Source organism: Panthera onca, chromosome B3, assembly GCF_046562875.1.
Source record: "Panthera onca isolate mPanOnc1 chromosome B3, mPanOnc1 haplotype 2, whole genome shotgun sequence".
Taxonomy (NCBI): Eukaryota; Metazoa; Chordata; class Mammalia; order Carnivora; family Felidae; genus Panthera; species Panthera onca.
Window position 1 is genome coordinate 118685187 of NC_138344.1, and position 26452 is coordinate 118711638.

Genomic DNA, 26452 nt, shown 5'->3' on the forward strand with positions numbered 1-26452 from the left:
TACCTGCAAGGCTCTACTCCCAATTTGGATCTCAGGGAGTTTGACCCGGGAAGGGGACGGGGAGTGATGAGGTGGCCTCCTGTTGAGCTGCAGAATGGCACAAGTTGTCCTGTGTGCCCACACAGGTTGATATTCACCTCGCAGCCTCACTTGGTGCTCAGGAGGCCAGAGAAAAAAAGGGTTGACCAGGGTGAACTCAGATGGGAGAGGCAAGAAGAGAAGTTCACCTATTTCCTCCTCACAGCTCCCGTGAAGCAGAACCAGAACGGCGCTTACCTGCCCGGAAGTAGAAACAAAGGGTTAAAAGCCAAATCTGGGCTCAGTCAACAGAACTTCGCCGGTGAGATGATGACCCAGGAATCTGATCGATGCGCACGTTTATGAACAAGATGTTAAGACAAGTGCTGAGCTGAACGGCAACAGGTACAGGAGAATGTTCGAGGACAAGCGCGCCCTCTGACAAGAGTGCCACTTTCTCCTCCTCACACGCTTCTGTCTTCCGTGATGTCCTGTGAGCCGTCCAGCTGAGGATACCAGGAGCAAGAGCCCAGGAAGAGAGGAGCAGAGTAGCACAAAAGGCAGGAACTGACTCGTGCTGGAGCCGGGCGGACAGCCCTCCTCCTCGCGGGGATCACTCCTGTCTGTCTGCCAGGCCCACCGCCCAGGGAGACAGCCCCTGGAGCAGAGTGCCAGCTAAAGACAGGAAGAACACCAAGGTGGATCCAGGACCTGAGTTGAAGTGCAGCCTCTGCTATTCTCTTAACTTCTTCAACACTAGCACGCTCGTCTACAAACCTGCAGTCAGATCAGGACCTCGCTGGGATGGTGTGAAGGGCCAAGGAGGCGGTGAGATTGTAACGCAACCCAAGTTCCGCTGCCTGATGCGCAGCCGAGACCACCCCCCAGCCTGGAGCGTGCAGCAAGAAAAGTATCCATTTCCAAGGCAGGCCCCTCCTCCAAAGGAGGAAAGTCGGGGAAATTTACTGGCAGATGAGAAAGGTCTGGGTAAAAAGTTGCAGTTGGGGGGTAGTCCCATTTACCTGTTAGTTACTGGTTTCAAAATGGTGTGCACTAAACTCTTATTTCTTCTCTTACTTTCTATGTAAAAAATTTTTTTCCCAGGGCGCCTGGGTGCCTCAGTTGGTAAAGCGTCCGACTTCGTCTCAGGTCATGATCTCGCAGTTTGTGAGTTCGAGCCCCACATTGGGCTCTGTGCTGACAGCTCAGAGCCTGGAGCCTGCTTCCGATTCTGTGTCGCCCTCTCTCTCTGCCCTTCCCCCACTCATGCTCTGTCTCTCTCTCAAAAATAAACGTTGAAAAAAAATTTCCCACCTGCTACCCTTTTTTGGGTGTGGGGGACTTTGACTAGCTTCTTGAGTTGAACACCTATTCATTCTTAATCTTCTTTATTAATAGACATTTAAAAATCATACATTTCCAAGTTTTATTGTAGTTGCACCCCAAAAGACTGTAGAGCTTTCATTATTTTCAGTTTTACATATTTACCAAATTGATTTTTTTTCACTTCTGGATATTTTAAATGTTTAAAAATTTTCCAAGCATATGGGATTTTTCTGGGGGAAGACATTATCCCTGTTATTGACTTCTAATTTTATTATGTTGTGATCAGAGATCATTATTTTCATCCTCTGGATATTTTGGCATATGTTGAGACTAGGTTTAGGTTAATATGTGGCTAATTTTTGTAAATACTCCATGTGTGATTGAACAATGTTTCCTCCAACTTCGAAGTGCAGTGTTTCGTATAACTGTTAGTTGAGCTGTTCAAATATTATATATCGCGATTTTTTTTCTGTTTTGATTATGGAGAGAAATGCATTAAGAACCTTCCATTCTGTGGCTTTGCCAATTTCTCCTTGCAATTCTGTTTGTTGCATTTGCTAACTCATGGTATTTTGCTTGTGCGTTCTGTAAGTTAATGTGACAGCTTTTCTCTCTTTTTCTGTGAGAATACTTGGATTGTTGAAGTGTTCTTTCCATCTTTCCAGCCCTCAGCTTGGGTCTGGTCTCCTATCCCTGCATATTTAAAATGCAAGTTGCTCTCTCCTGTCACCTGCTGACCCCACACCCCCATCGCTGTTCTGGCTCTCACACCTGGGATTTCTCTTTCTGTCTTCCCACTTCATTCGTGCATCAGACTTGTTTTTGATGGATATAGTCATGTCTAGGTGTTCCTAATCAGACATTTCCCCACCAGTCTAGTCCACCATTTTCCTTCCTAAACTGTCAAGGGAAGTACAATGTGAATAATGTGGTTACTTCTGAAGCCTGTGGCTTTTGTGCATATCCTTCCCCACTGCTGGTGGTCACTGCCCCACCCAGGTCTCCGGTGGGATACTTTCCCCAATCCCAACACTGAGCTACCTGCTTGGGTTTGTTTCACTCAGTTCTTGTCAGCCTCCGCCTACCACTGACCTCTTTCTCTCCATCTCTGTCTTTATTCAGAAACGTCAAGTAAGCATTGGAGGAGCAAGTGATATGTGGTGTTTGCTTAGGCAGAGCAACCATGAGACCATGAAATGTATTTTCTTCCAGGCTTCAGTTCTGACTGTTTGCAGTTATGGTGGAAACATGCTTATTCTCCCAAGGGCACACAGGCCGTATATCTGGTATGATAGGTAGTTGGGTAGCAGTGAGGGAGGACTTACTCTTTTAGTAGTTGTTTTTCACTGAATTTTGAAATGCTAATTGTGATTCTTAAATTTTATTTATTTAAGGGGCACCTGGCCCCTTAAAGCGTCCGACTTCGCCTCAGGTCATGATCTCACAAGTTTGTGAGTTCGAGCCCCGCATCGGGCTCTGTGCTGACAGCTCAGAGCCTGGAGCCTGCTTCGGATTCTGTCTCATTCTCTCTCTGCCCCCCCCACCCCACTTGTGCTCTGTCTCTCAAAAATAAATAAAAATGTAAAAAAATTAAAAATAAAAAAAAGTATTTACTTAAAATATTTTTTCATTTTTGTTAACATTTTTTTCATGTGTATTTATTTTTGAGAAAGAGAGACAGAGAGAGTGGGAGCAGGAGAGGGGCAGCGGGAGAAGAAGACACAGAATCCAAAGCAGGCTCCAGGCTCTGAGCTGTCAGCACAGAGCCTGACACGGGGCTCAAACCCATGAACCGTGAGATCATGACCTGAATGGAGGTTGGCCACCAAACTGGGTGACAGCCACCCAGGCACCCCAGATTTCTAAATTTTAAAATGGACAGTTTACTACACTGCCTTATTAGTCTTTTTTTAAAGTTTATTCATTTTGAGAGCAAGTGAAGGAGGGGCAGAGAGAGAGGGAGAGAGAGAATCCCAGTCAGGCTCCATACCGTCAGAGCAGAGCCCCATGCGGGGCTCAAACTTGCGAACCATGAGATTGTGACCTGAGCCAAAGTCAGACACCTAACCAACTGACCCACCCAGGTGCCCCTTATTCTCTATATACATATTTTTGCAATTTTTTCCTAAACCATTCGAGAGCAAATCGAGGATGTGATGCGCCATTGTTTCCTTAAAGTGAAGATGCCCTCCCACCTAACCACTACACAACCAATAAAATCAAGAAATTGACAATGACTCAATACTTCATCTAATCCACAAAATGCTGATTTCCCAATAATGAATGCCCTTTATAAGTGGTGGATTGTGTCCAGGACCACACATTGGATTTAGTTGCCAAGCCTGTAGTTTCCTTCTGTCGGGAACAGTTCTCAGTCTTTCCTTGATTTCTCTGACCTTGACATTTTTGAAGATTTCAGGTGAGTTTCTTTATGGCAGACCCTCAGTTTGAGTTTGTCTCGTATTTCCTCACAATTAGGTTGCATAACCTGAATCTAATCACAAGGAATTAGCCCTCGTGGACTTTATATTCCAGTGGGCGGGGAACAGGAAAGACAGAGAAGTAGGTCAGGCTTCCCTGAAGAAGGGGGCTCAGTTGGTTAGACCTTTACGGAGAGCATCCCACGACCAAGGCTCTTTGTCAGCTCCCTTCTTGGTGACCAGGCCTGCTTCTGCCAGGACAGCCAGGGTGGGGTTAGGGGTGGTTTGGGGCTGGCGTCTGGATGGGCAAGGCCAGGCGTAGGGGGCCAAGCCCCCTGCACAGGTGCTTTAGGAGGCAGCGTGGAAGGAGAGGCCAGGCTTCAGCCTCCACCGCCTGCCCTCCTACCCCTCCAGCCTCCTCCGTCCTGCCTGGCTGCTGGGTGGGTACAGCCTCCAGACTTTCCCTGACAGAAGCAGCCGGTGGCCTTTCTGCATCTCAACCTGCCTGGCTTGGACCTGGAGTGCCGTGTAGGACTTTTCCAGAACCGGCTCCAGTGCCGGCTGTAACGCCAGATCCAGAGCGAGAGATGGCTTCGGCCCCACGTCCCGCTGTGGAGCCACAGTCAGAGCCAACTCTAGGGCTAGAGCGAACTCCAGTGCCAGCTCCGGAGCTGGCCCTGGCTTCAAGGCCAGATCCAGCGGTAGTTCTACCACCAGCTCCAGAGCTACATTCCGCCTCAGTGCCAACGCTAGAGTTGCTCGGATCCAGATCCAGTGCCATCTGCCAAACTAGTGTCAGCTCCAGAGCTAGACCCTACGCCAGCTCCGTTGCCGGCACCAGGCCTGGTTCCAGAGCTAAAAACAGCTCTGCCCCCTACTCCAACACCAGCTCTAGAGCTATAGCTAAAACCGGCACCAGCTCCGGAACCTACTTTCAAGCGACAGCCACACTGAGTGTCAGCTTCAGAGCTAGAGTAAAGCTTCAGCACCACAGCCACAACCAGTCTCGACCTAGAGCCAGCTCCAGTAGGCGAGCCATTGACTAGACGGAGCTGGCACCAGCTCCCGCTCTACCAACCAGAGCCAGAGCAGGGGCCCGCTGTAGGGCTGGAGCCAGCTTCAGAGGTGGAGCCAGTTGCTGGACCAGCCCTAGCATCAGCCGCAGGACCGTATCCGGCTGGAGCTCCGACTCCACCCCCACTTACAAACCCGGAGCCGGTGCCCGCTCGAGCTAGAAGGTGCCGCGGCACCAAACCCGGTGCTGGAGTCAGTGCTGGGTCCAGAGCTAGTGGCTCTGACATCAGAGCCAGAGCTGGAACCAGCTCTAGGGTTTCCTTTGGCCGTGTGGGCATATTTAAGACAGATGGGTTAAAGCCTTTGTGTAGGAAGACCAATACCTGGGCTTCCTCACGCGTGGTTTCTGTCATTCTCCCCATTTTGAATGGGCCATAGTTCTGTTTCTTTGGAGAACCTGTTTCTGTTGGAAATTGGGTATTTCAATGTTATCATACGGTAACTGGAAACCAGTTCCTTTCCCCAGAGTTTGCTGTTTTTGATAACTAAAGGCCGCAGCCATCTTTTCGGGGACCTTCTCAAGCTAGTTTCGCAAAGACTGTCATCCTTGTCATGTGTGGTCACTTGAAGTCTCTGTTCTGCTAGCATTTGACAGAGATGTCCTTGAATACCAGGAGCCCAAACAAAACCTACATGTCTCCCAGTCTTTACAGACCAGCTCTGTGCTGGGGCACTCTTCAACACTGGGCCAATTTAGCTCCTTTAACTCTGCCTTAGTCTTTACTTCCTGCTTGGACTGAGCCCAGAGACCAGCCAGAGGCGAAAGCTCAGGGTCTCTTCCAGTCTTTTCTGAGCACGCATCCTGTCCTGGCCAGGAATGTGGCTTTCTAAATTCCCTCCTACACAAGGTCGTTTTTGAACACCCTAATTTCTCTCCCCAGCATTCTCTGCAGGCTTTAGGTGACCTATTGTATGTCTTAACCATAACCTTTCGCTTCAGCTGGCTGCAGGCTTTGTGCACCTTACAAAGTTTTGGAGCAATGCTACTTTTCTGCCCAGTGAGTTCTGGGTCAGGCAAAACAGAGACCAGCACCTTGTGCCAGTCTTTCTAGCCCCAGACAGGTTAGAATTTGGGAATAAGGTCTGCTCTGCTTTCTCTGGAACCAAGGACGAGGGTCTCACACAGGGAACACAGGCTACCCTCTTCAAAACTGCCATCAAACCCGGGAGATGAGGGAAGGGCGAGGAGAAACACTGCAAAACTTGCCTACCACTTCTAGGTTATCTTTTTCACGATTCGGTGTGTGCTTGGTTGCTGTAAACCTTGGACTGTTTTCTGGTTCTGACAGTTTCAGCTTCTTTTTCGTTTCTTTGGAGGGATGGATGTTTGGAGCTGCTAACTCTCTCTTGATGGTGTCCTCTGATGCACCAAAGCTTTAATTTTTAAAAAGTCCCGTGTGTTTTTCTTTTGTTGCCTGTGCTTTGGGCATGTTTAAGAAACCATTGTCAGATCCAAGGTCGTGAAGATTTCCCCACACCTCTAAGAGTTGTTCAGTCTTCGCTCCTAAAATTTTCATTCATTTTAACTTTTGCATCTGGTGTAAAAGGGTTCACTTTCATTCGTTGGCATGTGGATATCTAGTTTTCTAGCCCCATCTGTTGAAGAGACTGCTCTTCCCCATCGAATAGTCTTGGCACTCTTTTTAAAAAAATTTTTTTTTTTTCAACGTTTATTTATTTTTGGGACAGAGAGAGACAGAGCATGAACGGGGGAGGGACAGAGAGAGAGGGAGACAGAATCGGAAACAGGCTCCAGGCTCTGAGCCATCAGCCCAGAGCCTGACGCGGGGCTCGAACTCACGGACCGTGAGATCGTGACCTGGCTGAAGTCGGACGCTTAACCGACTGCGCCACCCAGGCGCCCCATTGGCACTCTTGACCAAAGTCACTTGACCGTAGATATAAGGGTTTATTCCTGGATTTTGAATTCTATCCCAGTGAATGACCTCTCTCCATCCTAGTACTATGATGTTTTGATTACTGTAGCTTTGAAGTAATTTTTGAAATCTCGAAACCTGAGTACTCCCAACTTTGTTCTTTTTCAAGATTGTTTTGCCTATTTGTGATCATTTGCAATACCATATGGATTTTAGGATCAGCTTTTCCATTTCTGCAAAAACAGGCCATTGGGATTTTAACAGGGATTGCACTTAAGTCTGTAGATCACATTACGAAGTATCGCTAGGGTAGGCAGGCACATGATAGGGATGACAAAAGGATTGCTTTTCTGCCATGGCCCACAGCCCTAGGAGAGGAACAGAGTCATGTTTCCATGTATCATCCACTGGATCTGTGGAATTCCCTGAGTGGTAGAATGAAGTTGGGGAAATTATTTGCCTGCCTGATTTGAAAACATTTAAAACAAACATTTTGTCTTTGTTCTGCACTAAGGACATATAAGCTGACTTCATCGTGCTGGCGTGTAACGATTCATCCAAAACTCAGTACCCTCCATCAGAGATGAATGATGGGTAAAGGTGGAGTCTGCCCCTAAGAACAGCTTTCTCCTGGCAGAGTTTCTGCAAGGGAGAACACTGGGCTTTAAAAACACAAACAGCACTGAGAACATGTCTGAGGAGTAGGAAACAGCAAATGCCAAGACCCTGAGTCAGGCACCAAATTGGTCTCTCGAGTAATCTGCTAGAGCAACACCTGTACGAAGGCTTGGGAGCTGAAGGACCCAGTAAGGAAGGAAGCAAGTCAGTAAGGAAAGGTCACCAAACAGGCTGGGGGAAGTTTCAGCTACATTGAAAAAGTACAGAAGTTATATCGAGAGGGTCTTTCTATTCCCGGCCCCTACAGCTTAACAGACACATGCCCAAGGGGTGAGAGTCAGGGCAATCCTTAATCCTTAGGGAGACAGTCTTCCCCTCAACCTAAGGAAGAGCTTTGTTCAATTAGAGGGGCCTAAGGATGGGTGGTCCCCAATGCTAAGTGTGTTTGAACAGAGGCCAGAAGACCACTTGGCAGGATATAGTTAGGAGATTCAAGTATGGGAAGGCTTCCGAAGCAGATGCCCACCTTGATGGTCCCTCTGAGCCCCTGAGAGAGTCTGACACTGGCCGAAGGCCTGCTACCGGCCTTGGCAGTGCTGGTATCCTACAGGTCCCTAAGAAGGCTTCACCAGGGACCAGAACTTCCATCAGACCTGGCCAGGTAGCCACCTGCGCTCTCTCGGCCCGGCACCTGGGTGCAAAGGGTGGAGCTGGAGCTAAGAAAAAGCTCTAGCCAGGCCGGGTTGGGGAGACTTCGGCTACCCAGGCAGCACTTTCCCAATTTCCATTTCTACCATTTCCTGCCCCACATCTGGGATCACCTTCCGTGATAAGCAACAAGGCAGTAAATAACCTCAAGTCTTACAGTGAGAAAGTCATTCCCCTTGCAGTTCCCATTCCAGGTTTTTAACTTTATTAAGGCGAAAATTCTCACTTGGATGCCAGTACGTCTAACTCCCTTGCAACAATCTCCTAACCTCCCTTTGTACAAAGAGAGCAAGCCTCAGAGTCTTTGCAGGCACAGTATCAAACTGCAATCTCGCAACATTGTTTACATTCATTTTTAGTTACCTTTTTAAGGTTCTTTTCATTTATTTTGAAAGGGAGTGTGAGCAGGGGAGGGGCAAGAGAGGGACGAAGAGAGAGAGAATTCCAAGCAGGCTCTGCACTGTCATCCAGGAGCCTGACTCAGAGTTCGAACTCACAGACCATGAGATTGTGACCTAAACAGAAACCAAGAGCCAGCCGTTTAACTGACTGAGCCACCCGTGCACCCCAGTTATTTCTATTTTATCAAATGTAAACTTTATTTTTTTTTAATGTTTATTTATTTTTGAGACAGAGAGAGACAGAGCATGAATGGGGGAGGGTCAGAGAGAGAGACACAGAATCTGAAACAGGCTCCAGGCTCTGAGCCATAAGCACAGAGCCCGACGTGGGGCTCGAACTCACAGACCATGAGATCATGACCTGAGCCAAAGTCAGATGCTTAACCGACTGAGCCACCCAGGCGCCCCCAAATGTAAACTTTAAAAAATGCAATTAGGTTTAAAAAGGGAGTTAATTCTGGGGTGCCTGGTTGGCTCAGTAGGTTAAGTGTCCAACTCTTGGTTTCTGCTCAGGTCATGATCTCATGGTTTGGGAGCCTGAGCCCCGTGTGGGTCTCCACACTGCTGGTATAGAGCCTGCTTGGGATTCTCTCTCTCTCAAAATAAATGAATAAACTTACACACGCAAAAACAAACAAACAAACAAACAAAAAACCCAAAGAACAAAAACAAACAAAAAGTGACTTATTTCAGAAAATATTAAGCGTCTGCAGTGCCTGGGTGGCTCAGTCAGTTAAGCATCCGGCTCTTGGTTTCAGCTCAAGGTCATGATCTCAGTTTGTGAGATGGAGCCCTCTGCGCTGTTAGCAGAGGCTGCCTGGGATTCTCTTTCTCTCTCTGCCTCTCAAAATAAATAAATAAACATTAAAAAAAAATTAAGTGATGAACACTACAAGAAATAGAGAGATCTGACAAAAATTATGAATGTGCTGCCCTGACAACTCAACATTGGGGAACATTGTTCTAGAATAAGGACTTTGGGCTCAATCATTTTCCATATCAAAATTTTGCGCTCTCTGGGTTTTGTCTGTTCTCCCTGGCTGTTGCTGTTTCCTACCAAAGACTATTTTTGAAAAATCTCCACCTTATTTTAGCTGACTGAGGGGAAAGAGATTTAGTTGTTACTTGGGTTAAGACAAGAACAGAAGGGCCCTAGAGGTTATAGGTACAACCAGCAAAGGGAAAGTGGAGATACAGGGTGAAGTGAAAAACCAGGCACAGAAGGTTCCAGTACTGTGGAGAGTGCTACTTCCTTCCCACCCAGCTCCCAAATACAAGTCTGTGGATTCAATTTAAAGGTCCTCTTACAATGGAGAGGAAAGAGAAGGGAGAAAGCTCCAATTTTTAAGAAATGTTTATCTTTTCTTTTTAAAAAAGTTATAAAATTCAAGGGGTTGATTAAAGTTAAAAATCTATTGCCACAAAATTTAATGGATTTAAAAGATTTCCGGATCTCTGGACTTGAAGCCCCATATTCTCTCCACATTGATCCTACATTTCTCATAGATCTCACACTTTCAGGTTTTTCTTTAGAAAACACAATCTGAGGTCATTTGTAAGCAATCAGCACTTGGGAGTGCAGGGAGCTCTGGCTGAGGCAGCTGGGGGGCCTGGCAGGACTGGGTGCCCCATTGGGAGCCACACCCTCGCTGCCAGCGCTCCCTGCACAGCACAGGACCTGTGAGGTGGGCCAGGGGACTCCCTTGCCCTGCAGGCCTCTTAGTCTCTCCAGGGGGATGCCGATCTGCCCTGAGCTTGGCACTTCATCCAGTGGCCAGCCACACCCTTGGCTTCATTCCACTTTGATTCTGGTCAGTTCCCATCTTCCTTCTCCACAGAGTTTCAGAACCAAGGAGTGAAACTGCAAGAGACCACCACCACGCATAGATCAGGCTGGCCCGGCCACAACAAGAGGAGGCCATCCATTCCCTGCCCTCTCTGCTGCCCCCGCTCCCCATTTTGAAGGGCCCCTGGCCAGGCCCAGCCTTTGGGCTCTTCCTCCTCCTTAAGCCATCTCTGTGAGCTTGGGTACCTTCTCAAGGCTGCGCCGATGTCCCACACTGATGAACGTCATGCCCAGCTGCTGGCCAATGCGGTAGAGCTCACTCTCCACCTCCTCAGTCAGGGCGCTGGTGGCTTCATCAAGCACTGAGGGCAGAAGCCGGAGGGAAGAGATAGGGTCCTGCCCCTGCCCACCTCTGCTTCTCCAAACCGCACTTACCTCTGGCTGGGACCAGGGGAAGGATAACGGCTGCTCTGGCTTACAGGAGCCCTGCCATAGGGAGAGCATGGCCAAAAGAGCAGAGGGCGAGGCTCTACCTGGGAAGCCTTCTACCAGCGGCAGGACAAAATCCCCCCTCTTCCTGTAATAAGCACCAGTTCCGCCTAGAACCGCTCAAAGCAGGGATTCTTAGTTCCCCCCAGGATGTCAGTCCCTGAAGAAGTTCACACCTGCCGTCCCTCTCCAGGCAGAGCTGGGGGGAGGAGTGTGGCCCCCTTATGGACCGCAGAGCCCGGGGGCATAAAATCACACGCTCTTTCAAGGCTGGCTCTGGCTGCTGCGATGGCAGAATGCTTAGGAACTGGTGGCACATCCAGAGCCGCCCTGAGGATTCCAAGAGCACCCTGCGGCCTCATGGGCAGAGCCCAGCCATCCTGTCCTGCAGGGACAGAGATGCCCAGTCATGCACAGGGGTGCTCTCCTACCCACGTGAACGCCTCAATTATACACGAACACACACGCACAGACACCTCTGTGAGCACACGGCACCTGGCACGCACACCTGTGGGGCAGGCCTCACCTGCGTACTTTGGCTGCAGGTAGAAGAGCCGGGCAAAGGAGAGCCTCTGCATCTCTCCTGGGGACAGAACGTCGTACCTGAGGAGTGGGAACGAGAGCACCACTAGAGGAAGGAGGATATAGACTGGCTGTTGCACAGAAGGTCAAGGCAAGAAGAGGTTCCCATGGCAGGAGCCAGCGCCAAGACAGATGGACAGCACCCTCCTCCCTTCAACGACACTGCAGCCCTGCTGCCCACGAGCTGAGGTCCCAACTGTGCTCTCGAGGCCATGAACATGCCCTTGATGGGCCAGCAAATACCTGGAGCCCAGTCTTTGGGGGAGATGGCTCTGAAGCACCCCAACTCCCTTCTTACCAGTTCCAATCGACCTGCTGGTCCAGACCCCCTGTCCTCGCCACCAAACTGGACTGTAACACACCCAGAGGGAACACTGTCTGTGAAAGGGCCCATCCCTGCTTCCTGCCACCCCACCCCACCCATCTCTGAGACAGAGCTCCATCCTTGCGGTGCACCATGGCAGGACGCCGTGAGAGCAATCTGCCGCAGGCAGAGAGGAATACCTCGTTAACTGCACGGTTTAGATTTGCTGGAGCATGATGACAAGAAAAAGCAGACTTACTTGGTGTTTTGTCATCATTTTAAAATTCGCTCCAGAGAACGCACCCCCTTATTGCCTGTACATGCCCACAGCTCCTGTCGCCACTTTATACTCCACTCCCCTGATCCAGGCTCCGACTTCCAGTCCCAGGCCCAGGCCAGTCGGCTGGCTCTGCCGGACCAGCACTTGCGGTCGGTGCTACCAGGTGGGCCTGGACCTCAGGGTCCCTGCCCGCACTCACCAGGCCTGCCAGCTCCAAGAACCTCACGATCCTCTCATCGTCGGTAGAGCCTGCAACACAGAGAAGCTTTCCTCCAGAAGTCAGCTCCTTCTGGGTGGCCAGAAGAGATGGGGTACATCATGGAAGGGGGCAGAGTGGGGGGGGGGGCACCAGAATCTGGGCTAAGGCTCTGCAGGGACAGGTTATGGCACTTAACACAGAAGGGAAGGGCCAGGTGAAGGAAGTAATCTCTTCCCTTCCTCCAGTGGGCATGTCTCCTCAAGGAGAGGAAGACAAAGCAAGAGGAGTTTGCAAAATCATAAGCCGTTGAAGAAGAAAACCAACCCGATACAGGCAGCCTTGCTGGAGCCTCTGCCAAAAGGCACTGGCGAGGCCACAGCCAGGCAGAGTGGGGACAACTGACATGGGAGGACGTGTCTCAGCGAGGCCCAGCTCACCTGAGTCGGGGTAGATCTCCTTTAGGGGATATATCACCTGACAAAACAAAACCACACAGGCCTGAGATGAGGGCCAATGAGAGGTGGGGCGGCACACAGCCCATCCTCCCTCAGAAACAGCCCCAGGAACCGCCAAGGCCAGGCTCCTCTCCACCTGAGGACGGCAAGGAACACCCGGGCCAAGAGTCCAGTGGGAGAGGTTGAGCCGGCAGATGGTGGGGCAGGGCCTCCAGAATCCAACCTGCCCCAGGAGCCACTCTAATGGCCCAATCCACGGATGTGAATAGAAAGTTCTTAGGGCCAGGGCATTGCTAGGCAGGGGCCATTTTATTACCCCACCTGCTGCCCCAGAACTCTCTAGCGCAGAGACCCGTCATACTGCCAGAAGCCTCAGCGAGGGCAGGGGTAGGAGTGGGCTCCACACTGACCTGCTCCCGAAGGGTCCCATCAGTGAAGAATGGCTTCTGTGGCAAGAACAGCACCCCATGGGGTCCAAAGTCCGTCAGCATCTGCACTGAGCCTGCAGAGCCCACAGAAACCTCCATTTTGAGATCTCCCAGAGTAACTGCCTCTCACTTCCTTTCCTGACAAAAACACCCGGATTTTTACACACACACACACACACACACACACACACACACACACACACACGCATCCCACCAGCTGGCTCAGAGGCAGGGAGGGCTGGTTCTCACCCCGTGTGCTTGTCCAGAGGCTGCCTAGAACCCGGAGCAAGGAGGTCTTGCCGGTGCCCGTGTTGCCCGTGATGAGCAGACTCTGACCTTCAGAGATCTTCAGGCTCAGATCCTTGATTAAGGGTTTGTTAGAGAAGGGGGCACAGATGGAGACCCGCTCGAGGAGAAAAGCTGTGTCCGTTGGTTCTGCGGCTGGCCAGTCTGGGGCCCTGTGATTAAGAGGAGGGGAGTGTGGGGAAGATAAGTAGTGTGTTTTGCCAGCGGGGAGGGTCTTGTCCTTGGGGGGGGGGGGGGGTCTTACCTCTGAATAGAGGGGTGGTTATGGGCTAAACTATGTCCTCAAAATAACATGCTGAAGTCTCAACCCCTAGTGCCTCAGAGTGTAACTGCACTTGAAGATAAGGTATTTAAAGAAATGACTGCATTAAAATGAGGCCATGAAGATAGGGCTCTGATCTAATACAGCTGAGGTCATTTCAAGAAGGAGAGGGTCACCCAGGTGGCTCAGTCGGTTAAGCGTCCAACTTTGGCTCAGGTCAGGAACTCATGGTTTGTGAGTTTGAGCCCCACGTTGGGCTCTGTGCAGACAGCTCGTGGCCTGCTTTGGATCCTCTGTCCCCCTCTCTTTTTGCCCTTCCCCTGCGTGCTCGCTCTCTCTCTCTCAAAAATAAACATTTAACACAAAAAACAAAAAGAAAAGAAAAGGGAGAGGCTCACACACAGGGAAGAGGCCAGGAAAGGGCACAGGGAGAAGACAGATCTGCAAGCCAAGGAGAGAAGCCTCAGAAGAAACCAACCCAGGCAATAACTTGATCTGGGACTTCCAGTCTCCAGAACTGTGAGAAAATAAATGTTGGATAAGTCACCTGGCCTATGGTATCGTTAGGGCAGCCCTAGCAGACTAACAGAGGTAGGGCTGGGGGCACCTCCTTTATTCCAGGCTTCACAAAGCCCCGCACGTGACTCCTTACCCCCACTTGGTAGATGAGGAAAGCAAGTCAGGTGGCTAAGTAACTCCCTCAGGGTCACAGGGCTGAAGCTGTCTAACTAGAAGACGAGCGGGTTTTCATAGCACGTGTAACCAGGAGCTATGACAGGATGGGCATGGTGGTCATAAAGGGATCTGGAGCTGCTGGGTCTGCGCAGACACCCATCTCCCCCGGACAACAGCACCTCTGGTCTCCTGTGGCCACTGCCCCATCTCCCCAGCCCGAGGCCCAGAGGTGCACGAAGCCTGAATTCTGAACAGGGCAACAGCTCAGGCTTTAGTCCCTAAGGAGAGAGTTGTGTGTGGTCCCTGGAATTCAGGCTGTTTCCATTTCTGAAAGCTTTCTCTGTGGCCACTGTTCAAGTACCTTCTGTGAACTGTGATTCTAATCCTTGCAAGCACCCTGAGAGGAAGGTTCAGATACTGTCCCCCTTACAGAGATGAAGAAACTGAGACACAGAAGAACAGTTAAGTAATTAGATCAGGAAAAGCGAGGACATGAAACAAATCCTCAGTTGCACAGAAAGGTCAGAAACATCACCGAGCATGCAAGGAGACACGAATAAAGACGTGTGGGTGTGAGCGAGGCAAGGGGAACAAGCATGCCCTGAGGAAAGGGGTAGGTGGCGGGGCTCAGTGGGAGGGGTACCACTCAGATTCGTCTTGTTCTCACAGGCCCAAGCGGGTGTGCGCACAACAGATGCCAGAACAGCAACACTAACTGTGAACATGTGTAACGTGTCGGGCATGAGGCAGCGATCTCCTTCATTTGCTCCGCACATTTCTGCTGCACGGCTGGGCAAGAGCAGGGCTCCAGGGCGAACCCGAACTGGGCACCCCCAGAGCTGCCCCCTCATCCGCTGTGCCACCCTGCCAGGCCGGCACCCACCTGTCCATGTCCCACTCGCTCTCATCCAGGATCTCACCACCGTGCGACTTCGGGGACATGTCCAGAAGGGTCTCCTCAAGTTCCCCGATCCTGGGCAAGAAATGAAAATCTGAGGAGGGTCTGAAGGCCCAGGTGAAGGTGTTAGTCTCCCTCTCTCACACCCGCTAGCATATGGTTTTTCTGTTCCTTTTTTTCATTCAGCTACTTCTCCAAGTGGCACATGCTCTGCTCAGGACGTGGGGAGGGGCCTGACGCGGCCTCACCTGTGCGTGTAACCAGCCACGTCTGAGAGGGTGCTGGAGAGGTCGATGAGCCGGGTGAAGCAGCTGATGAGGTAAATGCACACAAAGGCATTCTGCACAGGACAGGGAGCACTGATCAAAGGCCTGGACTCTGAGGTCCTGGGCACTTGGCCGAAGGGGATGGCACGAGGGGTCAGCAGAGGGGATTCTCACCTTGCTGACCACGGTGCTGAGCTCTGTGGGGCTCAGGTCTCCATAGACACCACCGAAAATAGGGATTGCGATCACAATGTAACTCAGGATGCTGCCCAGATAGTCAAATGTGTTGATGCCGACTGTAGAAGACAGAAACCCCCAGGATGAGAGATGCAGGAACCATTCATGCGCTCTGAGGGAGGAAGAGCCAAGCAGGGCCAAGCTATTCCCTGGATGCTCATTCTCCCGAAGGTATTCATGGCAAAGGCAGTGGCTCCTTGTGGCTAATTCCTTCATCAGAGCAAAGTGATTCATGCAGAGAGAAAGCAGGGAGGTGTGGGAAGGGAAGGGGACTATCCCAATCCTGTGGCTCCTGCCTCCGGGGGCTCCCTCCACCTACTGTACAGCCAGAGCTCCTTGGACATCAGCTCCCTCTGGGTCTGAAGGAGTCTTTGCAGCCTGCGGTCTGTCCTCATGTGCTCCACGTGCCCAGCTCTGGCGAGAAAGGCTGGGGTGTCCAAGGGGCCTGGAGAGCCTTACTCTCATCATCACATCCCTCATCACGTATCACATGCTCCTTTAGGGACCAAGCCCGTTCAAATAGTCTTCACCTCAGACCCTTCCTGCTACTAACACCCATTCATTGCCTCGTTTTCTCAACACAGTGTTGTCTGCAGAAAGAACATGAACTCTAGATTGGGCAGAGCTGGTTCAAATCTTGGCTCTGGCCAATTACTAGCTGGGTGACGCTGATAAGTTACTTAAGCCTCAGAATCTCAGTTTCTTCTTCTATAAAATGGAGCTAATAGCACCTACATAACAAGTCAAAGTGAGAATTTCTAAACATATGCCAGGCATAAGAGGGGCCCTCAATAAATAACAGCTGTTATTGCTAAACAAATATACACGTAGTCGCTATGTGGCAGGCCCTGTGCTAGTTAGCCAGTGAGATAAAGAAGTGGATAAAATAGTCCCTGTCCTTGAGCTCCCAGTTCAGGGGGGACAGGCAGACACTGCATTCTCCACCTGGCACGTGGAAAGTGTCAGAGGGACAGAGAAGCCATTGGAAGCCACCCAGAGCTCCAACAACCAACCTGCTTTCCCCAGAGCCTCTTGAGAGGCTGCAGAATCCAAAAACAACTTAGCACAGGCTCAGCCCTACCCACCACACAACCCAACCCCACCTTGCAGATTCCTAGTATCCTTGGCGCCCCCAAGTGGTGGCTGCTACAAACTTCAGCAGAGCTGGACAAGTGCAAAAGTCCCTGGGCAATGAGATCCAGATAATTCAATGGCAGCTTCCACGAACACCTCTGGGCCCTGAGCTATTAGTCCAAACAACGATTCCAAAGGCCACCAGGAGGCAAGGCCCAGGGACTTGCCCTGACCCTGAGGAAAGGAATGAAATTTCACAATGCTGCTGTCAGGAGACCAGGTGACTCTTTGTTCCACTTGAACAGTGTAAGAACCAGGTCTCCTGATCTCCTGAGGCTCCCTTTCCTTCTTTATGCTACAGAGACAAAGGATTGGCCTTTGACTCTTTGATCAGCCATCAGGCAGTGGCAGAAAGCCATTTTAAAGAGGGTAAGACAAAGGCAGAGGCAATGCCTTACAATCCTCACCAAGATGTGAAGCATTCACTCATTTCATTCTTAGAACAAATTTAGGCCCCATGTGAGGCCACTAGAAGGGACCAGCTTCAGAAGCAAAAATCCCTGGACATAAGGATGAGGCCGACAAGGTCAGTGAGAGATACGGGGATGGGGTCATAGCCAAATGGAAATACTCGGCCCCTAGGCTCAGTGATGGTGGGAGGGCTGTACAGTTCGTCTTCCCTTCTCTGCCATCTCTTCTATCAGCTCTGATGAGGCAGAAGGGAACTATCCCCACCTGACTCACCTGAAGAAAGCAGCAGGCTCAGCATTGACCCGGATCTGCATGTGCTTGAACCTGCGCAGACCAAAGGGAAACGTGTGCTGACAGTGGCCAGTACTGGCCCCTCTCCTTTCGGAGGCCTGGACTAAGACCTCCCAAGAGGAACCCAGCTCCACCTCAAAACTGTGGCCGTCCTGGCGTAGCCCTTCCCTGAGCTGTCATAAGGCGGGAATCCCAGGACCTGTGTGGGGTGACAGACGCCCTGCAGACAGGGCAGCTCCTCAGCTCCCCAGAGGACAGGTGCATTCCTGCCCACACCACCACCTCCCAGGGCCCAACTTGAAGGAGGGGGGCCCGAGAAGCAGGAACAGGGGCTGGATCCATCGGCTGAGCCAAACAGGGAGGTTGGGACAGAAGCACATGAGAAGGCCGAGGGATGATGATGGCCAATCGGACGCTGTCCTCGGTGCTTCTCATGTATAATCTCAGTAATCTTCCTCACCACCCTCTCTGCAGGCAACGGTATCACCCCTTTCAGAGATGGGATCACTGAAGTTTAGGGAGGTTCAAGACCTCACCCAAGAGCACGTGGCTAGTAACTAGCACAGGCCGGGATTTGAATGAGGCTGTCTTACTCTAGGTCTCATTCTTTAGCCACTATGCTCAGCCCAGGAACCTCAAGCAAGAGAGACATACCTGAAATCCCCCTCCAGCTTCTCCTGCTGCACCAGCTTTGCCACGATGGGCCCCATCAACATTTTGTTCACCACGGTTCCCAGAATGAAATACCCGAAGATGCTCATAGGCCCAAGCCAGCCTGTGCTGAAAAGCAGAGGGGTAGGGGTGGGGGTGGGGAGTGTGTGTGTGTGTGTGTGTGTGTGTGTGTGTGTGTATGTGTGTGTGGCACGTATGTCTGCAGGGCTCAGCCCTGATTCTTGCTCACTCTCAGGCACCAGTTGTCCAGTTTCAGCCAGCAGTCCTGTGGGACCTCTGCTCCTGTGTGGGGGGGCATTTGCTACCTGATCTAGGCGGTCAGAGTACCAGGATCCCTGTGACACTGAAATGCCACGTCTCAAGGGAGGGCAGAGGGGCGAGCACAGGACAGAGGAAGGCTTCCTGGGCTACAGGTAGGAGGGAAGGAAGGCCCGGACTTGGGAGAATTTGTGTGAGTGAGTGACCTCAGGGGAAACACCTGGCTGGGGGAGGAGGAGAGGTGTCACCTTTGGAAGCACTGGTAGGTGTAGTAGAGGAGGGTGAAGGGCGAGATGATCAGTTTGCTAGCCATGCTGCTGAGCTGCCGGCAGAACCGTTCCACGTCCTGGCTGATGCGCTGGTCCCTGGAACCAACAACACAGAGCAACTGGACCAGGGAGCAGGGCAGAGGGTGGGGAGAGTGGAGACAGATTCCGGTTACCTCTCATCCTGACCTTGCTTTTCGGCACTGTCAGCTACGATCCCAGGGAAAGATGGACCCAGATAAGCACTGGTTTTCCTAGAGGCACCGAGACCCTCAGGACCTTTAAACGGGGTTCTGAAGAGTGGCGTCTTAGGGTGCCTCAGTTTACCCCTCAGGAAAAGTGGCAACTGAAAGGTCCAGTACCCAAGGGTCCTGAGCAGCACCAGAGAAAGACACGAGGGTGGATAAGCCGAGTTTCTAGATGAGCAGAAAAGCTATCCCGTCTATCTAGCTCCTCCCAATCTCTTCTGCAAGCCCGAGCCTCCCCCATTTTAACTATCTGGCTACAGAGGCTTCATATGGGGTGAGCCATGGAGAAGCCTAGAAGAGAAAGAGGCAACAGGCATCCGAAGAATCTTTGCTGCAAAGCTCAGCTTAGGCTGAGGAAAGCAAGAAAGTGCCTGAGGGTGGTGGGTGGAGAGGGAATGAGTATGAGGAGGGACTCCTCAGGTCCCACTGCACCGCCGGGGGGCCACACTGACTCCTATTTCCAATGAGAGACACGACCCTGGGCAAGTCACTTGCATTCTCTGGGCCTCAGTTTCCTCACCTGTAAAATAACAAGAGCGAACTCACACTGGAACCCTGGTCATGTGCCATGTACCACATATGTGCACTCCATGACAATCATCTGAGATATTCTTCAGATAGGAACTATCATCCTCATTTCCCAGAAAGGGGACCTGGGGCTCAGTGAACTAAGGCCTATAAACTGGGAGGGGACAGAATGAAGATCTAAATCTTACACGGAATCCTAGGCAGCAGTAATTTTCTACTGCTGAAAATCCAAGAGCTGTGCTGCTCCCGAGGGCACTTTCTTCGGATGGTGCCTGGTTTGGAAATGCAGGATATAAAACGGACAAAAGGGAGCTGCTCCTATCTTTTAGCTCCCTATTCTCAGCCCTGCAGCCCCTCCAGGGATCCTCCAGGGTCTCCTTCCCGTAGGGTGCTTATCAACACTTGCACCTAACTGTGGATGAGCTCTCAGGGGCGTGCAGTAGGGACTCTCCAGGGCTGAGCCAGCCCGACAGGACCCTGCAGACGGTAGGGAGGACCCAGAGCGGGCGCCTACGGGTTATCGACGTCATCCCGCAGCACGTTGAGGGTGTAGTACACACGGCCCTGGAAGTAGAAGCGGTGAAGGTGCTCGGTGAGGTCCTTTCTCCAGCTCACATACAGCAGGTTGCAGGTGAACTGGTCAAAGCTCTTCAGCTGTGCAGCGGGGGAAGCAAGAGGAAGGGAGCGAGAGGGAGAGATGGTTTACTGCAAGCCTCAGCCAGAAGCTCAGGGCCGGCAGAAGGCCTCTGCTGACCAGTCCCAGCCCACTCTGATTATTCTCTGTCCACTCAGCGCTTCTGCTTGTTTCAAGTGTCAAGTCAGGGGATTCTTCCCTCCCTCCCGTGCTCATTCCTTCACGAAGCACTAAAGGGCTTATCAAAGCCAAGACAGTAATTGTTCTGTCTTATGCTGACAGCAGGTGAGCTTCTGGAGACTGGGAGGGTATTTCTATGCCATTTATGTTCTTACTTTTCCGTCCCCCAAAGCTGAGAACAGGGGTTATGTACACACAGGTGTTTCCTTCCAGAAGACCCATCAAAAGTGCCCCAAGTGTGATGAGAAGTGACTTCCCCAAGAAAGCAGGTAGTACAGGCAGACAGAGCATCAGGCTTGAGTCCTAGCGGAGGCCTGACTCTCCCTGTTCACCACTGATGGAGCACTTACACGCTAAGCCTGAGGCAATGACAATGAGCTCAGTCTAGCAAGAAAACAATGACAAGGGTGTGAGGAGTATTACAGCAGAGGTTAACTCAAAGTATTAGTTAAGCAGAGAAGAGGGCAGGGTTTGGTGGACAAAACATGAAGGAGAATGCTAAGGAGGACTTGAAGGAGGTGACAACAGCAGAACCTTGAAAAGTGAGCAGGCATTAACCGAGGGAACAAGGGTAGGGAAGGAGGCCATCCTGCAGGAAAGCCGCAGGTGCAAGGGCCGGGAGGTGACATGGTGCCAGGCTGAACCATGGCCTCAGCCCCACAGAGAAGCAGCAGCCCCCTAGCTGCTGATCCCCAATTTCAAGTGCTCTGAGCTCCCTGAAGCAAGAGTCCCGGGAATGGAAGGGACAAGATAATTTCTGCTAAATACCGATTTAACCAGAACCTCCCAGCCTAGTCCTGGAAGCTTGAAACACCTGAGGAATTAGGCCCAACAGCAAGATCAATGCCCTGAACAGGGCTCTGAACTCCAGTTCCCAGAAAAGGGAGGGAACACGCCTCTCACAGCTTGATTCCTGCTTCCTGGTGGCTAAGTCCCACTGGGCATTCTGCTTACACTAGGCTGGAGAAGAAGAGAAACACACGGAGAACACCTTACCATGGAGTTGAGAATGATGAGCACGACAGCCAGGAATGTCAGGGTCTTGAACCCATCCAAGTCTTTGTTTCCCAGGACCCCATAGTACTGGCTTGGGATCAAGCCAACCTGGTAGATCACCAGTTGTTCTGGGGTGGGGAAAGGAGTCAGAAATCAATGATGAAGGATGAGAAAACGAGAAGGGAGGCTTCCCCTTGAACACCTGCCTCATCAACTCTCCAGAGAGAAGGAACCCCAAAGCCCCCTCCAAGCTGGGCTCACTCACTCACCCAGTAGGGCCACACACAAAAGGGTCAGGAACATCAAAACATTCTGGGATGACCAAGAGGGAAACAAAACCTTCTGTATCTGCAGGAACCGCTGGAGAAATTGCAGATCTAATTTGAGCCTGAAGAAGAGAAGCAGAGAGAAACCTAAGACAGCCATTAAGCCTTAGAGAGCGGTTACCAAATTTCTCTACATTGTTCTATGGAGGGGTCCAGGCCAGGCAGCAAGAATGTGAGGAATAGATGGGAGAGAAAGGAATTTCTGTAAGCTGGTAAATGCTATAAACGGTTATTTACCAAAAATCTACAGCTAAAAAACAGTTAATGAAGAAATTTTAGCCACATCCTCTATACGGTCCCAAACATGACAAGAAAGCCCATCAAGGATTTTAAGGTTCTGGTTAGATCAATAAAGCAAGAAAAATAAATGAGGTAAAAGAATTAAAAGGGGAGAGATTAAATGGTCTTTATTTGCAGATAATGCAATCAATTACCCAACAAACAGCAAATCAATAGGCAAATGATGGAAATAAAAGGAGTTCAGCTAGATATAGGGTTAACATACAAATCTCAATAGTGTTCTATACCAACAATTACCAACTGGAAAATATAAAGAAAATAAGATGTCATTTACAAAAGAAAAGCCTTAAAACAACTACAAAATATCCAGAAATTAACTTTTAAAAGGAGTATATAAGACATTTTGGAAGAGGGGCACCTGGGTGGCTCAGTCGGTTAAGCATCCGACTCTTGATTTCGGCTCAGGTCATGATCTCAACATTCATGAGATGGGAGTCCCTCATCAGGCTCTGTGCTGACAGCGAGGAGCCCGTTGGGATTCTCTCTCCTTCTCTCTCTGTCCCTCCCCTGCTCGTGTGTGCAAGCACACGCTCTCAAAAATAATAAACATTAAAAAAAAAATACATTTTGAAAGAAAACAGAAAGCTCTGTCATAGGATGTGAAAGAAGACTTAGATAGAGCTGGGATGACTTAACATTCTATAAAGATAGGGGCACCTGGGTAGCTCAGTTAAGCATCTGACTTCGGCTCAGGTCACGATCTTGTGGTTTGTGAGTTCAAGCCCCGTGTCAGGCTCTGTGCTGATAGCTCAGTCTGGAGCCAGCTTCAGATTCTGTGTCTCCCTATCTCTCTGCTTCTCCCCTGCTCGTGCTCTCTCTCTCAAAAATAAACATTAAAAAAAATTTTTTTTTAATTATATAAAGACCTCATTTCTTTTTTTTTTTTTTTTAACGTTTATTTATTTTTGAAAGACAGAGAGACAGAGCGTGAGCAGGGGAGGGGCACAGAGAGAATGACACAGAATCTGAAGCAGGCTCCAGACTCCAAGCTGTCAGCACAGAGCCTGATGCAGGGGCTGAAACTCACAAACCATGAGATCATGACCGGAGCCGAAGTGGGACGCTTAACCATTGAGCCACCCGGGTGCCCCTATAAAGACCTAATTTCTAACAGAAGTAGCCTATTAATTCTGTATAATACCAATCACAAGCAGAACTTCTCTGAGGAACTTTATAAGGAAATATAAAGGCCCGTGAATAGCTGAGGGCAATTGTAAAGGACAGAAAAGGAGGAGGAAGAGACTCAAACCATCAGTTATTAAAACAAATCATATTGCAGAGCTGTGGTTTTAATACAGGAACAAAAAGACCAATGGGACAGAGACCAAAAAGAAAAAACAGGGGCGCCTGGGTGGCGCAGTCGGTTAAGCGTCCGACTTCAGCCAGGTCACGATCTCGCGGTCTGTGAGTTCGAGCCCCGCGTCAGGCTCTGGGCTGATGGCTCGGAGCCTGGAGCCTGTTTCCGATTCTGTGTCTCCCTCTCTCTCTGCCCCTCCCCCGTTCATGCTCTGTCTCTCTCTGTCCCAAAAAAATAAATAAATAAAAAAACGTTGAAAAAAAAAAAAAAAAAAAAAAAAAAAGAAAAAACAGACCTATGTTTACATGGGCACATAATAGAGGCTGTCACAAGAAATGACATATTGATATGAACACCTGCTTACACTCAGTAAGCAACACTATATGCCCAGTACTGTTCTCCATGTATTTTACATGTATTAATTCATTTGGTTGCCACAACCCTAAGAGATGGAAACTACATCCTATTTCATGGATGAGGAACTAAAGCCAAAGAGGGTAAGTAACTTGCCCTGTCACCCACCTGGTAAGTGGCAGCCTTAGGGTTTGGATACAGGCCACCTAGGTCCAAGAAAGTGAGCTCTTAACTATGCTCCAAAGGCTCTCTAACTTCTAATTATTAATTCATTAGCTATAATTGAAAAAGGCAGAGGAAAATTTAGGTCATTACCTCACATCATTTAGAAAGATAAAATTTAAAAACTCCAAATGGATTGAAAGTCTAAAGGTGAAAAGCAATTCTATTTAGTTAATAGAAGGAACTGCAGAAGAACATCTTAATGAAGATACAGTGGGAAGATACTCCTCAAATAAGACCCCAGACCCACAAATTTTTATAAAGGGGAAAACGAATGCACTTATTACTTGTGTGTGTGTGTGTGTGTGTGTGTGTGTATGTGTGTGTGTATGTGTGTGAGAGAGAGAGAGAGAGTGAGAGAGAGAGAGAGAGAGAGAGAGAGAGAGTGAGGAGCAGAGAGTGAGAGGAAGAGAGAATTCCACGAGGGGCAGAGACAGAGGTAGAGCGAGAGTCCCGAATTGGGGCTTGAGCTCACCTGAAATGGGGTTTGAACCTGGGCTGAACTTGGATGCTTAACCAACTGAGCGACTCAGGCACCCCACGGACTTATTTTTGCTCAACACCGTGCCATGGGTTAAATTAAAAGACTTGGAGAAGGTGTGTGCGGAGTGTAAAACCAACAAGGAATCAAAATCTAGAGCATACAATGAATTCCTACAAGTCAGGACAACAGGAAATCCATAGAAAAGTGAGAAAAGGGGATGCCTGGGTGGTTCAGTCGGTTAAGCATTGACTTTGGCTCAGGTCATGATCTCACGGTTCCTGAGTTCGGGCCTCGCATTGGGCGGGCTCTGTGCTGACAGCTCGGAGCCTGGAGCCTGCTTGAGATTCTGTATCTCCCACTCTCTCTGCCCCTCCCCAGCTCATGCTGGCACTCTCTCTGTCTCAAAAATAAACTTTTTTTTTTTTTTTAACGTTTATCGATTTTTGAGACAGAGAGAGACAGAGCATGAACAGGGGAGGGTCAGAGAGAGAGGGAGACACAGAATCCGAAACAGGCTCCAGGCTCTGAGCCGTAAGCCCAGAGTCCGACGCGGGGCTCGAACTCGCGGACCGCGAGATCGTGACCTGAGCTGAAGTCGGATGCTCAACCGACTGAGCCACCCAGGCGCCCCAAAAATAAACATTTAAAAAAAAAAAAGAAAAAGAAAAGTGAGAAAAGGATACAAACAGGCAATTCAGAAAAGGGGAAACCCAAATGCTTAATACATGAAAATTAACACAAGGGGATGCCACCTTACAACCCATCAGATGGATAAACATTAGAAAATCAAACAATACCAAACGTTGCGGGGATATGAAGAAGTCAGAACCTTTATGCAATGCTGCTGGGAAGTATAAACTGATGTGACCATTCCAGAGAATAATTTTGCAGATGTAGGTATGACCTAGCATCCTACCCGGGGGGTGGATAATCCAGAAAAATATCACCCATATCCACAAGGAGACAAACGCCAGTATGTTTGCGGTGGTTAAAAACTGGAAGCAAACTAAGGGAATATGTAAGTAAAATGCGGTCTAAAAGTATGTAGAGCAGCATTTCATGCAGCCCCGGGAAATGAAAACTAGATTACTACTGAACATAGGATCTTAAAAGCATTACGTTGAGTACAAAAGTTTAAAAACAAATCACAGCATATTATAACTTATGGAATTCAAAACCACTATATACCTTTCAAGGTAACAAATACGCAAACTTGTATACACTGGGCTGTACAAACACTCTTTTAATACACCAGAGTGGGGCGTCTGAGAAGGGGGGTGAAATGGGACTGAGAATAAGGAACGAAGGAAGATACAAAAACAGAACACAAGAGGGGCTTACACTGGACCACAGTGTGCCAAGAACTGAGAATGACGATTCATTCGATTCTGTGCACTTGAAGTTCTTAGGGGGGCGGGGGGGGGGGGCGGGGAGCCAGTTCCGAGGGAGAGGATCCCACAGAGTGCTGGAGGAGGCCTCGGATCGCGGGAGGGTGGGCGCCCCCTCGCAAGCTCCTCTTGTGCCCGGACCTGGCCGAGGGCGGAAGGCAGCGGGGCCCCTTCCTCACCTACCCCCGGGGAGGGCACCCTGAAGCCCGGCCCTCCTCCCCGGCCGCCCTGCTCACCTGGCGCCAGCCCCGGCCGCCGGCCCCGGGACCGCCATAAGCCGGATTCCGCCCTCCGCAGGAGCCCCGCGGCCCCAGAGTGGGCTTCGGGAAGAGTGCAAAGAGCACGCGGCTAGCCGAAGAGGGGAGGGGCCATGGCGACCACGGAGACGGGCGGATAGAGAGGAAGGAGCCGGGCGCTGCGGCTGCTCCCGGAAGCGACCCGCTCCTCGAAAAGAACCAAAGAGTGCTGAGAGGTACATTCTGTGGAGCAGGCGCTTTACAGCGCCCCCTGCTGGATCCGGAAGATTTCCCTTTTGCCAAGAAGTAGCCAAGAAGTGTGACTGTTTTGTGACAAGTATTTTAGACTCAGAATATAGATGTGTCGTACATTCTCCCAAAGAAACCGCGGCGGTATTTTAACAGTAAATCAGGATTCCGGATTGCAGTTGTAACGAAATCCTACGTTGCGGTGGTGTAAGTGATCGGGCTTTTTCCCTTATGCCTTGATGGAGTGGCCACTGTTTCCATCTCACCGTCTTTCCAAGTGCAATTGCCCTGGCCCCGAGCTTTTCCATGGATGGCTCGCTCTCAAAATTAGTTCAAATGTCACCTTCTCACCCTACCCAGAATATGTCT

At 50.2% G+C, this 26452-nt stretch overlaps 1 protein-coding gene across 7 annotated transcripts; it reads right to left on the minus strand.

Annotated features, from left to right (window-relative positions):
• Nucleotides 1–9780: 9780 nt before the first annotated feature.
• Nucleotides 9781–26043, minus strand: ABCD4 (ATP binding cassette subfamily D member 4). Of its 7 annotated transcripts, XM_060620260.3 has the most exons (19): nucleotides 25835–26041; nucleotides 21497–21615; nucleotides 21228–21355; nucleotides 19932–20071; nucleotides 18624–18740; nucleotides 18100–18225; nucleotides 17428–17478; nucleotides 15929–16023; nucleotides 15547–15668; nucleotides 15355–15446; nucleotides 15092–15181; nucleotides 13215–13423; nucleotides 12948–13039; nucleotides 12520–12556; nucleotides 12083–12132; nucleotides 11598–11650; nucleotides 11244–11320; nucleotides 10475–10590; nucleotides 9781–10303 (listed from the first exon to the last, which is right to left on the minus strand). In XM_060620260.3, the coding sequence occupies exons 1-19, from the start codon at nucleotides 25870–25872 to the stop codon at nucleotides 10235–10237; spliced, it is 1821 nt and encodes a 606-aa protein (XP_060476243.2). In that variant the 5' UTR covers nucleotides 25873–26041; the 3' UTR covers nucleotides 9781–10234. The 7 variants fall into 7 exon arrangements, with proteins under 7 accessions (XP_060476243.2, XP_060476248.1, XP_060476244.1 ...); XM_060620265.3 differs by lacking the exons at nucleotides 21228–21355; nucleotides 21497–21615 and having other exon boundaries at nucleotides 25835–26039; XM_078448032.2 differs by lacking the exons at nucleotides 9781–10303; nucleotides 11598–11650 and having other exon boundaries at nucleotides 10481–10590; nucleotides 25835–26043.
• Between the last annotated feature and the right edge of the window lie 409 nt (nucleotides 26044–26452).